This window comes from Piliocolobus tephrosceles, chromosome 6 (genome assembly GCF_002776525.5).
Source record: "Piliocolobus tephrosceles isolate RC106 chromosome 6, ASM277652v3, whole genome shotgun sequence".
NCBI lineage: Eukaryota > Metazoa > Chordata > Mammalia > Primates > Cercopithecidae > Piliocolobus > Piliocolobus tephrosceles.
In genome coordinates this window covers 76,634,150-76,649,174 of record NC_045439.1, presented here as the reverse complement: position 1 = coordinate 76,649,174, position 15,025 = coordinate 76,634,150, and the positions used below count along the sequence as shown (strand labels likewise).

Below are 15,025 nucleotides of genomic sequence, written 5' to 3'. Positions count from 1 at the left end.
AACTTCAGAAATTATTTCTTCTGCTTTCTAGTGTGTTGTTGAAACTCTTGCATATATATTTTATTTCATTTATTGAATTCTTCAGCTCTAGGATTTCTGTTTGGTTCTTTTTTATAATATCTGTCTCTTTGTTGAATTTCTTGTTCAAATAATGTGTAAGTTTCCTGATTTCATTGAATTATCTGTCCGTATTCTCTTGTATCTCACTGAGTTTCCTTAATATTGTTTTTTGAATCCCTTTTCTGGAATTTCATATATTTCCTTATGATTGAGGGTCTGTTACCAGAAATTTATTATTTTCCTTTGGTGGTGACATGTTTCTTTTTTCATGGTTGATTTGTTCCTATGTTGATTTGTATGAATCTGGTGGAAAAGTTGACTATTTCAAGTTTATGTAGTAGAGTTTGAAGGGAAAGACTTATTTGTATAAATGGGTTTTGGAGTATAAGTTCAGTAGGGTACTAAGGCCTTGGTGGTGGACATGTAGTGTAGTCTTCATGCAGTTTTTTTCTTTCTTTTTTCTTTTTTTTTTCTTTTGAGACAGAATCTCGCTCCGTCACCTAGGCTGGAGTACAGTGGCACGATCTTGGCTCACTGCAACCTCTGCCTCCCAGGTTCAAGCAATTCTCCCATCTCAGCTTCCCAAGTAGCTGGGACTACAGGCACACGCCACCACGCCTGGCTAATTTTTGTATTTTTAGTAGAGATGGGATTTCACCATGTTCGTCAGGCTAGTCTCAAACTCCTGACCTCAGGTCATCCACCCGCCTCAGCCTCCGAAAGTGCTGGGATTACAGGTGTGAGCCACTGTGCCTGGCCATGTAGTTTCTTTAGCTGTAATCTGCTCTAGCGGTTATTCGTGAGTTTCTCCGTGGCCCAGGCTGAGTTTGTGGTGATGGTGGTGTGGCTTCGCCAAGGGCAGGCTTCCCAGGCTGTTTTCAAGTCATGGATATGTGCATGTACACAGTGAGTCAGCCAACTTGGGTTCTGGCTTACTGAGGTTGGGGCCATGGAGCTGTTACCCTGGCTAGGAAGCATGGGCATGTCATTGCCTAGCCAGCCTGGGGACATGTCTGCCAAGAGTAGCCTATGGGGCTCTTTCTTAGGCTCGTGATGCGGGTGCAAGGCTGTTTGGCTGGCCTTGGAGATGGGGGGCATGTCTTCTGAGGGTAGCCCTGTGGGGATGTTTCTCTCACACAGGACACAGCTACATGGCTGTGAGTAGTCTAATATTTCTTAAGTGTATTAGAATTCTTCATTCAACAAAATATCTGATGATTTAAGTTAGAAACAGTTAATAAAGGAAAGAGTAACTTTGTACTTAAGAAATGCAGCCTGTTACGAAAATACGTCAGTCATGATTTTGGTAAAGGGGAAATCATTGAGTTATTTGGATGGTAGAAGGGAAGTATGCATATGAATAAAGGGAGATCAGTGAATAAATGTATTATCTGTTTATGAGTTCAGAATGTCAATACTGAAAAATTCAGTGCTGAAAGACTTTTCTTTTTTTTTCCTATTTGTCCTTTAGTGATTTTGTTGAGTACTTATTTTCCAGGCTGTGTGCTAGGCATATTGAGTTAAGACAACAACTAAACTGTTGATCCTAGAATGAGACCAAAAAGTTATGAACATTATTAATAGACTTGATGTTCTCTTTCTCCAGAAGCATTTGCTCTTTTTTGCCTTTTATCTTTTTAAATCTTTTTATTATTTTAGTTTATTGTGGTTAAAAACCTTAACTGAGGTCTCTCCTCTTAGCGAATTTTTAAGTGTATAATATGTTATGATTGACTATAGATACAATGTTGTACAGCAGATCTCTAGCACTTATTCATCTTGTTTAACTAAAACTTCATGCCCATTGATTGGTAAGTCCCCATTTCTCTCTCCCCTTAGCCTCTGGCAGCCACCATTCCATTCCTCAATTCTATGAATTTGACTTTTAGGTACCTTATAAAAGTAGACCCATGCAATATTTTTCTGTGCCTTACTTATTTCACTTAGCATAATATTCTTAAGTTTCATCCCTGTTGTTGTATATTGCAGAATTCCATTGTATATGTGTATGACATCTTCTTTATCCATTCACCTACTGATGAGCATTTATGTTGTTTTCACAACTTGGCTATTGTGAATAGTGCTGCAGTGAACATGGGAGTGCTTTATTTGGGATAAATACCCACCCAGAAGTGAGATTGTTGGAGCATATAGTAGTTGTATTGTTATTTATTTATTTATTTAGAGACAGAATCTTGCTCTGTCACCTAGGCTGGAGTGCAGTGGTGCAGTCTCAGCTCACTGCAACCTCTGCCTCCTGGGTTCAAGCGATTCTCCTGCCTCAGCATCCTGGGTAGCTAGGACTACAAGCATGAGCCACCACACCCGGCTAATTTTTATATTTTTCATAAAGATGGGGTTTCACCATGTTGGGCAGACTGGTCTCGAACTCCTGACTTCAAGTGATCCACCTGTCTTGGCCTCCCAAAGCGCTGGGGTTACAGGTATGAGCCACTGTGCCCGACCAATTTTTTATTTTATTTTATTTTACTATTTTTTTTGAGACAGTGTCTCATTCTATCACCTACGCTGGAGTGCAGTAGAACGATCGTAGTTCACTGTAGCCTTGAACTCCTGGGCTCAAGTGATCCTACTGCCTCAGCTTCCTGGGTGTCTAGGATTCCAGGTGCATGCCATCATGCCTGGTTAATTTTTAATTTTTTGTAGAGACATAGTCTCCCTAATGTTGCCTAGGCTGGTCTCAAACTCCTGAGCTCAAGTGATCCTCCTACCTTGACGTTGCAAAGCACTGGGATTATAGGCATGAACCACTGTGTACTGCCTGTATTTTTATTTTTTTGAGGAATCTCCGTACTGCTTTCCACAGTGGCTGCACCATTTTACATTCCCATCAACAATGGGTAAGAGTTCTAACTTCTTCACATCCTTACTGACACATGGTATATTTTCTTTTCTTTGATAATCACCATCCTGACAGGTACAAGGTGATGCCTTGTTATGGTTTCAGTTTTGTATTTTCTTGCTAATAGTAACATTGAACATTTTTTCATATACCTGTTGGCCATGTGTATGTCTTCTTTACAGAAATATTTATTTAAGTTATTGGCCTATTTGTGATCAGGTTATTAGTTTAAAAAAAAAAAAAAAAAAACTATTGAGTCATAGGATTAACGTATTTTGGAGGTTAACCCTTACCAGAAATGTGGTTTGCAAATACTTTCTCCTATTCCATAGGTTGTCTTTTCACTCTGTTGAGTGTTTTCTTTGCTATGCAGAAGTTTTTTTATTTGATGTATTGCCACTTGCTTGTTTTTGTTATTGTTACCTATACTTTTGGTGTCATATCCATGAAATTATTGTAAAGACCAGTGTCATAAAGCAGCTTTCCCAGCTGGGCACGGTGGCTCACGCCTGTAATCCCAGCACTTTGGGAGGCTGAGGTGGGCGGATCACCTGAGGTCAGGAGTTCAAGACCAGCCAGACCAACATGGAGAAACCCCATTTCTACTGAAAATACAAAATTAGCCAGGCGTGGTGGTGCATGCCTGTAATTCCAGCTACCTGAGAGGCTGAGTCAGGAGAATTGCTTGAACCGAGGAGGTGGAGGTTGCGGTGAACTGAGATTGTACCATTGCACTCCAGCCTGGGTAGCAAGAGCGAAACTTCATCTCAAAAAAAGAAAAAGAAAAAAGCAACTTTTCCCTTATGTTTCTTTCTTATGAGTTTTACAGTTTTGGGTCTTAGAGTTAGGTCCTTAATTCATTTTGAGTTGATTTTTATGTATGGTGTAAGATAAAGTTTCCATTTTATTGTTTTGCATGTGAATATTTGGTTTTCCCAATGTTTGTTGAGAAGACTGTCCTTTCTCTGTTGTGTATTCTGGGTGTCCTTGTTCAAAATTAGTTGGCCATACACGCTTGGTGTTATTTCTGGGCTCTCTGTTCTGTGTCTATGTCTGTCTTTATGCCAGTACTATGCTGTTTTGATTATGATAGGTTTGTAATATATTTTGAAATCGGTAAGTGTGATGCCTTCAGCTTTGCTCTTTTTTCTCAAGATTAATTTGGGTATTCATGGTCTTTTGTGGTTCTTCATTGGTGAATTCTACCAAACACTTAATGAATTAACATTGGGGCTGGGCACAGTGGCTCATGCCTGTAGTCCCAGCAATGTGGGGGGCCATGGTGGGAGGATCGCTTGAAGCCAGGAGTTTGAGACCAGCCTGGACAACATAGCTTGACCCCATATTTACAAAAGAGACACACACAGAGAGAGTTCTTTTCAACCCCTTCCAAAAATTTAAAGAGGAGAGAATATTTCTAAACTTATTTTATGAGACCAGCCTTACCCTGATACCAAAGCCAGACAGAGCCACCACAAAAAAAAAAAAAAAAAAAAAGAAAAGAAAACTGCAGGCCAATATCCCTGATGAATATAGGCAAAATACTAGGAAACTGAACTCAAGAAAAGGATAGTACACCATGATCAAGTGGGATTTATCCCAGGGATCCAAGGATGGTTCAACATCTGAAAATAAATTAATGCGATATCATGTTAACAGAATAAAGGATAAAAACCACACAGTTCTCAGTAAAAGCAGAAAAAGTGTTTGACAAATTGAACACCCTTTCATGATTAAAAAGAAACTCGATAAACTAAGAATAGCAGGCAATATTTCAATGTAATAAAGGCCATATATGATAAACCCACAGCTAACATCATAGCATGGTACGATGAAAAACCAGAAGCTTTTCCTGAGATCAGGAGCAAAGCAAGGATGCCCACTCGTCTCTTTTGTAGTCAACACAGTACTGGAAATGTTAGCCAGAGCAATTAAGAAAAAGAAGAGAGGTATTTAGATTGGAAAGGAAAATTGTTCCTCTTTGCAGATAATATGGTTTTCTTTATAGAAAACCCTAAATTAGACTCCATTAAAAAACTATTAGAAGTAATAAGTGAATTCTGGAAAGTTGCAGGATGCAAAGTCAACATGCAAGAATTATTTGCATTTTTGTGCACTAACAACAAACCATTTGACAGGGATATTAGGAAGACAGCCCAATTTATGACAGCACCAAAAGGAGCAAAATACCTAATACTAAACTCAAGCAAGTGAGAAAGTTGTGTTTAATGAAAACCACTGAACATTAATGAAAGAAATCAAACAAGGCACAAATAAATGAAAACACATCCTGTGTTCATGGATTGGAAAGCACATGTATTCCGTGCAATCCCTTTCTTTTAAGGCTTTTTATATGTTATTTAGCACAGTGATAACTAATGTACTATAAAATTAAACTCTCTTTCAAAGTGTAATTAGTTTCCTCTCATTAACTTTATATATTAATAGAATATACTGGGGGCAAAAGTAAACTTTTGAATTATAATTGCCTAACCTGTGGCTATACTGCATATAAAAGCCTTGTGACATCCAGGGGCCTAGAGTGAAAAGCTCCTGGGTTTCCACAGTGGGGGAAGTATGATTCAGTTGTCATATTTCCTTATTTTCAGGTATCTGGGGGCCACCAGTTGCCATTACTGAAGTCAAGGGTTGGATAGGGAAGGGAGGATAGAGTAGGGAGACTCCTGGCACTGCCTATTTTCTTTCTTAAAATAAGCTAAATTGCCGACACAAATACAAGAGCCCTGGAATTCCCCAAGCTTATGCAGTCCTTTGCCAAGTACATTTTTTCCCATAGAACCATCATTATAAACGGGATTAAACTCTCAAACTAGATTCACCCTCTCTCCTCCCAAATCAATGCTTCAAAAATCCTTTAAAGCAAAATTGAAATTTCAGTAGACTGTTAAGAAAAGGAAATTGGTTATGAGACAAGATATAGCAAGTATTTAATAAATGCTTGTAGAATAAATTATAAAATTATATATCTTAGAATTGGGATTGGCTATAAGACAAAATAAAGAGTAGGGGGAAGTAGGTATTTTATGCATAAAGAGTTAATTCTTGAATCTTTTAATTATCAATCTGTTGTGGTACTAATCTTTTTTTTTTTTTTTTTTTTTTGGACAGAGTCTCTCTCTGTTGCCTAGGCTGGAGTGCAGTGTTGCAATCTTTTGGCTCGCTGCAAAAAGAAAAAGGAATTGCTCTTGGGTTCCAGTGATTCTTGTGCCTCAACTTGTGCTTCAACTAGTGCCTCAACTAAGTAGCTGGGACAACTGGTGCATGCCACCACACCCAGCTATTTTTGTATTTTTAGTAGAGATGGCGTTTCATCTGTTGCCTAGGCTGATCTCAAATTCCTGACCTTAAGTGATCCGCCCTCTTCCACCTCCCAAAATTCTGGGATTACAGGCGCAAGCCACCATACCAGCCTGTTCTGGTACTAATCTTATTTCAGATTTCTATAATTATTTGCGGAGAGTAGTAGTTAAATGTTACTTTAATAAATGATACTTTGATCTTTTAGTTAGAAAAATGAATAAACTTCAGGAAAATATCATGGGATACTAAGAATTAGCAAAAATAGGTGAGATGGTGGGGAACAAACTTTCTTACAAGTTCCCATCAAAAAAAGCATTTCAGAATCAGTGTGGATTATTCTATTAAAATGTTAATAAAATGTGTTATAACTCCAGCACTAGATAACCAGAAATAATAAGGGGAAACAGTATTTACTAATTGGCTTTTAGAAAGCCATTAAGGTTGCTAGTCTCTCAAAAAATAAAATAACAATAATCAGATAATTAAAGTTAATTGTTTAAAAAAATTTTTTTAATTATTAATAATAGCTGAGAATGGTTAGAGAAATATACCCAAGTTGTCAAGGTATAAAAGAATTGTAGTACAAAGTATGATACATGAGTGTGCATATAATTGAGGCCTCTAAAGTATTAATAGTAAGGGATACAAATAGGTTAAATGTTGAATTATTCACTTATGCCCAGGATAGTTTATACTTTATTATGTCTTACCTAGAGTACTTCAGTGGCTCCCAACTCCAAGGACTCTCTGCCTCCAGCTCATGTTTTCTCTTCTGGTGAATTGCCCTCATTCTTCATCTGGCTAAATTCTACATATTCACTAAGTTGCAAGTCAGCCGTCTTCTTCCTTCTCTTGGCTCTTTCTGCATACCATTTTTCTCCTTCTGTTCCACATATGTGCATGAGCTCTTGCACATGTAGTTAACACTTTAGCATCTTTAGTCCTTTTAGGCATTCATCACTGTATGGGTCTTGGGGAGTTTTCACTGAAGAATGAAAATAATGTGGTTTGAACTTTATATTCAACCTTGAGCCTTTCCATCCCTTCCTTAGATGACAATCTTAATGCTTTTGACTCGGAATTAATATTTTTTTCTGCTTGCTCTCCAAATACTGTTCCTTTCCATGTCTTTTTTATCCTCTCTACTTTCAAACTTTGTACCTCTAATTTTGAGCTTCTTTCTGCTTTTTGGTTTAAACTCTTTACCTTCAATGTGCATAGAAAACATTTCTTGAGGTATTCACTGTTACTGCAAGTGTTAATGCAGTGGCTGGATGACTCACGGTCACAGATGCTATTAAAGAGATACCACTGTTGGATGGTAAGTGCAAAGGTTTGAATGTGTTTGTCAAAACCCATATTTAAATTTAATTGCCATTGGGATGGTATTCAGAGGTTGGACTGTAAAGAGGTGATCAGGCCATGAGGAATCTGCCTTCATGAATTGATTAATGTCATTATCATGAGACTGCGTTGTTATAAAAGCGAGTTTGGCCCTCTCTTGCTCTCATGCTCTCTTGCCTTTCTGTCTTCTTCATGATGCAGCGTGAAGGCTCTTGCCAAATGCTGATGCCATGCTGTTAGATAGCCCAGCCTCAAGAACAATGAGCCAAATAAATTTCTTTTTCTTTTCTTTTCTTTTCTTTTTTTTTTTGAGACGGAGTCTCACTCTGTCACCCAAACTGGAGTGCAGTGGCATGATCTCAACTCACTGCAACCTCTGCATCGCAGGTTCAAGCAATTCTCCTGCCTCAGCCTCCCGAGTAGCTGGGATTAGAGGTGTCTACCACCATGCCTGGCTAAATTTTGTATTTTTAGTAGAGGCAGGTTTCACCGTGTTGGCCAGGCTGGGCTTGAACTGCTGACCTCAAATAATCCACTCACCTTGGCCTCCCAAAGTGCTGGAATTACCACCCAGCCATAAATTTCTGTTCATTATAAATTACCCATTCTGTGGTATTCTGTTATAGCAACATAAAATGGATTATGACAGAAAATTGGTCCTGAGAAGTGAGGCTGTTGCTATTAAAGATATCTGAAAATGTGGAAATGGCTTTGAAACTGGGTAATGAGTAGAGCAGAAAAATTTAAAGGAGCAGGCTAGGAAAATTTTAGATTGCCGTAAACATAATATTAAGGGCAGTTCTGATGTGGGCTGAGGAGAAGAAGAGGAGAGCTGTAGGGAAAATCTGAAAGTTAGAGATTAAGTGTTCATGATCAGAATGTTGTTAGAAATATGGGCACCACTGTCTCTTAATCTCTAAGTTACTTAAGTGTACTTAAATTCTAGGTTCATTAAGTTTATGAGATCCGAGACAGGAAAGAGGAATATATCTTATTGGAAACTGGAGTAAAGCCATCTTTCTTATAAAGTGGCAAAAGTCTTGGATGAATTTATGTCTCTTCATGCCTGAGGGTTTATGGAAGACAGAATTTAAGAGCGATGAACTAGGATATCTGGTGGAAGAAATTTCTATGCAAAATATTGAAGGAGCTGTATGGCTACTTCTAACTGCGTGCAGTAAGATATGAGAGGAAATAAATGATTTAAAGATGGAATTTATAACTAAACAGAAGCATAATAGAAAGATGGAAAATTTTCAGCCTGGCCATGTAAAAAATGAGAAAATATGTTTGGGAGACCAGGTCAAGGATCTGGTCAAGTGATAGAAATGATCATCAAGATACTGGGAGAGTAACGCTAAAGGCATTTCAGAGATCTCAGAGGTTGCCCTTCTCTTCACAGGCTCAAGCTCTGGGAGTGCAGAATGCTTTCAGGGGATGGCCAGGTGCCCTTTATGGGCTTGCTGCCCAGAGCTTCCTCAAGTCTGCTCCCAGCATTCTGGTACAGCATTCCGTGGTTGCTCCAGCCATTCATGTGGGCCCAGGTGTGGCTTCACCTGCTGTTCCAGAAGATTCAAGCCATAAACCTTGGTGGCATATGTGGTGCTAATTCTGTAGGTGCCCAATGTGCAAGAGCCATGGGTTCACGGTGTTCTCCACCTCGATTTCAAAAGATGTTGTGGACTCCCTGGGGCTTAGGCAGAGACTTGTCATGGGTGTGAAGCCATCACAGGAAGTCCCTGCTAGGGCAATGCTGAGCAGAAAGACAGGATCAGAGCCGTCACAGAGAGTCCCACCAGGGCAGTGCCTAGTGGACCCTTAGGAGTGGGGTCACTCCTGAGACCCCAGAACTGATGCTACTAGTTTGCAGCATCAGCTTGGGAGAGTTGTAGACGTGAGACTCCAATCCCCTGAGAGCTACTGGGTGGACTGAGCCCCAAAGTCATAGGACTTTGTCATAGGTGTGGGGCTGCCTAAGGTCTTGAGTGTCCAACTCCTGCGCCAGTGTTCCCAAAAGGTGGGACGTGGAGTCGAGATGATAATTCTGGAGCATTAAGACTTAATGCTGATTCCTCTGTTGGGTTTTGGAGTTATTTGAGACCACTTACCCCTTTCTTCTGGCCTATTCCTCCCTTTTGGAATGGGAGTATCTACTTTATGCCTGCCCTACTATTGTATTTTGGAAGCATATAACTTGTTAATTTCACAGACCCACAGCTGGAGAGAAATTTGCTTTTAGTCTCACCCATATCTGATTTAGATGTCTCTGGACTTTGGAGTTAATACTGGAATGAGTTAAGGCTTTTGAGACTATTGTAATGGAATGAATATATTTTGTATCATAAGGACATGATATTGGTGGGGCAGGAGCAGAATGCTGTGGTTTGAATGTGTACTCCAAAGTTCATGTGTTGGAAACAATCCCCAGTGAAACAGTGTTGGGAGGTGAGACCTAATAAGAGGTGATAGGTCACGAGGGCTCTGCCCTCACGAATGAATTAATATCATTATCATGGGAGTGAGTCATTAAAAAAGTGAGTTTGGGCCAGATGCAGTGAGCACCTGTAATCCCAGCACTTTGGGAGCCTGAGGCGGGCGGATCTCCTGAGGTCGGGAGTTCAAGACCAGCCTAACCAACATGGAGAAACCCCGTCTCTACTAAAAATATAAAATTAGCTGGGCATGGTGGCACATGCCTGTAATCCCAGCTACTCAGGAGACTGAGGCAGGAGAATCACTTGAACCCGGGAGGCGGAGGTTGTGGTGAGCCGAGATCGCGCCATTGCACTCCAGCCTGGGCAAAAAGAGCGAAACTCCATCTCAAAAAGAAAAGAAAAGAAAAGAAAAAGACTAGGCTAGTTTGGCCCTCTCTTGCTCTTGCCCTGTCTTGCCCCTCTGCTTTCCTTCCACCATGGGATGATGCAGCATGAAGGCCCTCACCAGATGCCAGTGCCATGCTCTTGGACTTTTCAGTTTCTGGAACTATAAGCCAAGTAAATTTCAGTTCATCATAATTCACCCGTTCTGTTGCATTGTCTTATAGCAACATAAAACAGACTATGATTAAGTTAGATGATTAAACAACTTAAAATGAGAGGACCTTAAAGAGATTTAGTTGGAAAGGACCTTAAAGAGATTTAGCTGGAAAGGACTTAAAGAGATTTAGATAAGTGGTTTCCAAACATGATTATGAATCAGAATCACAGAGAGTTTTTAAAAAATGAGACTTATTTTGAGCCCTACTCCTATTCCTTCTATATCTGAATCTCTCTGAGCTTGGCTGTATGTATAAAAAGGTCCTTGGGAGATTCAGTGAAGTAAGCCTGAGCCTCATTATCAGATCAGCATTTGGAAACGGTTGACGTAGTTTGAATTATTCACTTTACAGATGAAGAAATGGAGATCTAGTTCACATACCTCGTTAACAGCAAAGATATGTCCAGAACACAGTTCTCCTGATCATTAGCCCATCATTATTATTTTTTTACATTGATTCTTCTTCTGTATCATTTATTTAGGTAACTAACAAGCATTTATTTAGTATTCTTTGGAATAGGTGATATTTCCTTTGGAGGAGACTGTATAATATAATAGGTGAGAGTACAGCTCTGGCGCTAGAATGTCTAAGTTCATATCTGGCTTTGTCATTTTTTATTTTTTGTAATTTGAGACAAACTGTTTTCCACAGTTTCCTCATTTGTAAAATGAGAATAGTAATTACAGAAGTTGACACAATATTTTCTAAGATACTTTTTATGATTTAAAAGGGCCCTTTTCTATAATCTAGACTGTCCAAAATTTGTCAGTTAAGATTAGGCTTGGTGAATTATCCTATTAAAAAATAAAAAAACAAAGTGGGACCTCATACAAGATAGATGGTTATTGCTTTCTCCCATTAAAGGAATCCAGAAGTAGGCAATGTAGGGTTGATGATGGCTTCATGATTATTAAAAAACCCAAGTTTCACCTCTCTTGCTGTTCTGGCATCTTTGGTGTTCCACTTTATGATCCAAGATGGCTTCTTACACCCCAGCAATCATGTTGCAGTCCAGCCAGCAGAGAAGAGGAAGGGGGAGAAGAAAGATTGTCTTTTATTCCAGGAGGACTCCTTCCAGAAGTTGCAAACAAAATGTGTGCATAATTTCATAGGCTAGACTTCAGTCATATGGCAAAGGTGTCTGTAAATGTCTCTGGGTGGAATTGAGAGGTTTATTACATAGAAAGAAAGGGAGAGTGGATATTGGCGTCTGCTCTACCACAGTAACAGTATGAATTTTCTTGGCTCTTTTGAATTAATTAGGTTATACAGATTAAAAGGAATCAGAATCTCTGTTAACCTTAGGGAGATTTCACATTGAGGACTCCATCAGTCCATTTGGTACAAGAATGTACCCAGGAGCAGTTTGTTCAGCAAAACATGGTCACCTCTTCATTATAACTCATTAAACATTTTTGCATGGGAGCAGCAAGTTTTCGGTAGACTTGGTTTATCAGCTATCTTTCCTAATTGAGTCTTTTTTAGCTTCTAAGGGAGGTAAAAAGGTAAAAATGAAGGATAGTTTGTCTTTAATCACCTAGTAGTGTGAATACTTACAGTAGACATTTACCAAATGGTAGTTGATTTATTACTGGAAGTATTTGATTAGATCATTCTCAAAGTCCCTTAGAGTTTAAAAATTGCTATTAGATTCCAGTCTTGAATTATTTTGGTAGTGAATGGTAACTTTCACAGTTTTTTCCTTTGTTTTAAATATGAACCTCTGTTACTGTTTTAAAATTCTAGTTCTCAATTTTGAACCGTATGGACTCTCCTTTTCTTCATCTGGCTTCACTGGACGACAGTCTCCTGCTGGCATTTCTCTTGGTTCAGATATATCTGGGAATAGTGCTGAGACAGGACTGAAAGAGTAAGTTCATTTCTTATTAAAATGGAGGTTATGGGAGTGTTTAAATGTCTTTTAGCATTTCATTTACCTTCTGCTCCTGCCTTGTATCATCATGGTCATTATTTGCTTATTTTAGGATAATTTTCAAGAAGTCTATTGTTTCAGTGGTTTTCACATAATTTTCAAAGGGAGAGGCACACTTGTGACAATGTGTTTTAATATAATGATTTAGAAAGGTTTTTAAAGCTAAATTCTGTATGGGCTGTTGTTTCAGTGGTTTCTATTTATTGCTCTTAAGGTATTTATATTGTACAGTATGTTCTTTAAGAGCTTACCTACCTTCCAAGACAGCATAAAATGTACACAAGCTTTATACGTAGTAATAATATGTGTTACTGCTACATATTTTATATATATATATATATATATATATATATATTTTTAGAGGCATATTAGAATTTATACATCCAGGTTGATATTTAACATATCATTCTACATTCCTCATTCTTCTGAGAAATGTATCTTGTAACCATCTCATTGGAACATTGACAGATATAGAGGTGAACATAAAATAAGGTGATTGATTTCACCTGAGGAAGCCATATAGTCAGTCACCCAGTGAAGGCATATACAGATGCCCCTCAACTTATGATGGAGTTACATTCTGATAAACCCATTATAAGTTGAAAATATTGTAAGTCAGATCTACCAAACACCAGATCTATGTCTAGAACTCAGTTCTGCTGATCATTGGCCCATTATTATTTATTATTTTGTTATATTATTATTATTATTACTACTTTGAGACACATTTTCACTCTTGTTGCCTAGGCTGGTGTGCAATGGCACGATCTTGGCTCACTGCAACCTCTGCCTTCTGGGCTCAGGTGATTCTCCTGCCTCAGCCTCCCCAGTAGCTGGGATTACAGGCTCCCGCCACCATGCCCAGCTAATTTTTTGTGTTTTTAGTAGAGATGGGATTTCACCATGTTAGCTAGGCCTGTCTCAAACTACTGGCCTCATGTGATCCACCCACCTCGGCCTCTCAAAGTGCTGGGATTACAAGCATGAGCCACCGTGCCCAGCCTATTTATTATTTTATTAGCTCATTGTTATCTCTGCATTGCAAGAGAATATCCTATCACATTGCCAGCCTGGGAAAAGATAAAAGTTCAAAATTTGAAGTATGGTTTCTACTAAACTCTATTGCTGTCACACCATTGTAAAGCCAAAAAAATCATTAAGTTGAACTATTAGAAGTCAGAGACCATCGGTAGTCACCTGAGGAAGCTGTATACTTTGCTCAAAATGCTTGCAGAGTTTCTTTCCAGCCACCTTGAAAATTGATGATGCGTTTGTTTAAATGTTTTATTTGGAGCTGAATTTCATTGTAAGGTTTATTTTGATTTCGGAAACATAATTAAGTTACCTTTAGAAACATAATTGAGTGAATAAAATGAGATGACATGTAAAGTACATAGCACAGCCCAGTTCATAGCAAGTGATTGATAAATGGTAGTTGCTGATATTAATAAGGATTGTCATTACCACCATTGTCTTCATTACCCAAGAGGTGAGTTTACCAAATAATATTCGTGATCAATCTGAATAATTTTGGTCAATATTCTGATGTGACAATAAAGTAAGGAAATGGCTTTCTTGTTTGGGAAGAAGCTGCATCTAATAGAGTTAAAAATGTTTTATGCAGAAAAGGCCTTTGACAAAATTCAACAGCCCTTCATGCTAAAAATGCTGAATAAATTCGGTATTGATGGAACATGTCTCAAAATGATGAGAGCTATTTATGACAAACCCACAGCCAATATCATACTGAATGAGCAAAAACTGGAAAAATTCCCTTTGAAAACTGGCACAAGACAGGGATGCCCTCTCTCACCATTCCTATTCAACATAGTGTTGGAAGTTCTGGCTAGGGCAATCAGGCAAGAGAAAGAAATAAAGGGTATTCAGTTAGGAAAAGAAGAAGTCAAATTGTCTCTGTTTGCAGATGACATGATTGTATATTTAGAAAACCCCATCATCTCAGCCCAAAATCTCCTTAAGCTGATAAGAAACTTCAGCAAAGTCTCAGGATACAAAATCAATGTGCAAAAATAACAAGCATTCTTATACACCAGTAACAGACAAACAGAAAGCCAAATCATGAATGAACTTCCATTCACAATTGCTTCAAAGAGAATAAAATACCTAGGAATCCAACTTACAAGGGATGTAAAGGACCTCTTCAAGGAGAACTACAAACCACTGCTCAGTGAAATAAAAGAGGACACAAACAAATGGAAGAACATACCATGCTCATGGATAGGAAGAATCAATATCGTGAAAATGGCCATACTGCCCAAGGTAATTTATAGATTCAGTGCCATCCCCATCAAGCTACCAATGAGTTTCTTCACAGAATTGGAGAAAACTGCTTTAAAGTTCATATGGAACCAAAAAAGAGCCCACATTGCCAAGACAATCCTAAGTCAAAAGAACAAAGCTGGAGGCATCACGCTACCTGACTTCAAACTATACCACAAGGCTACAG

At 38.7% G+C, this 15,025-nt stretch overlaps 1 protein-coding gene across 3 annotated transcripts in view; it reads left to right on the top strand.

Annotated features, from left to right (window-relative positions):
• Positions 1-15,025, top strand: part of AP4E1 (adaptor related protein complex 4 subunit epsilon 1) — a 90,577-nt gene that overhangs the window by 57,656 nt on the left and 17,896 nt on the right. For all 3 annotated transcript variants that reach the window (XR_002734720.2, XM_023227163.2, XM_023227161.2), the window contains exon 16: positions 12,372-12,495. Coding sequence is in view for 2 of the 3 variants with exons in the window: in XM_023227163.2 (XP_023082931.1) it covers positions 12,372-12,495 (124 nt within the window). In the remaining variant the exon portion in view is untranslated. The remainder of the gene's footprint in view (positions 1-12,371; positions 12,496-15,025) is intronic.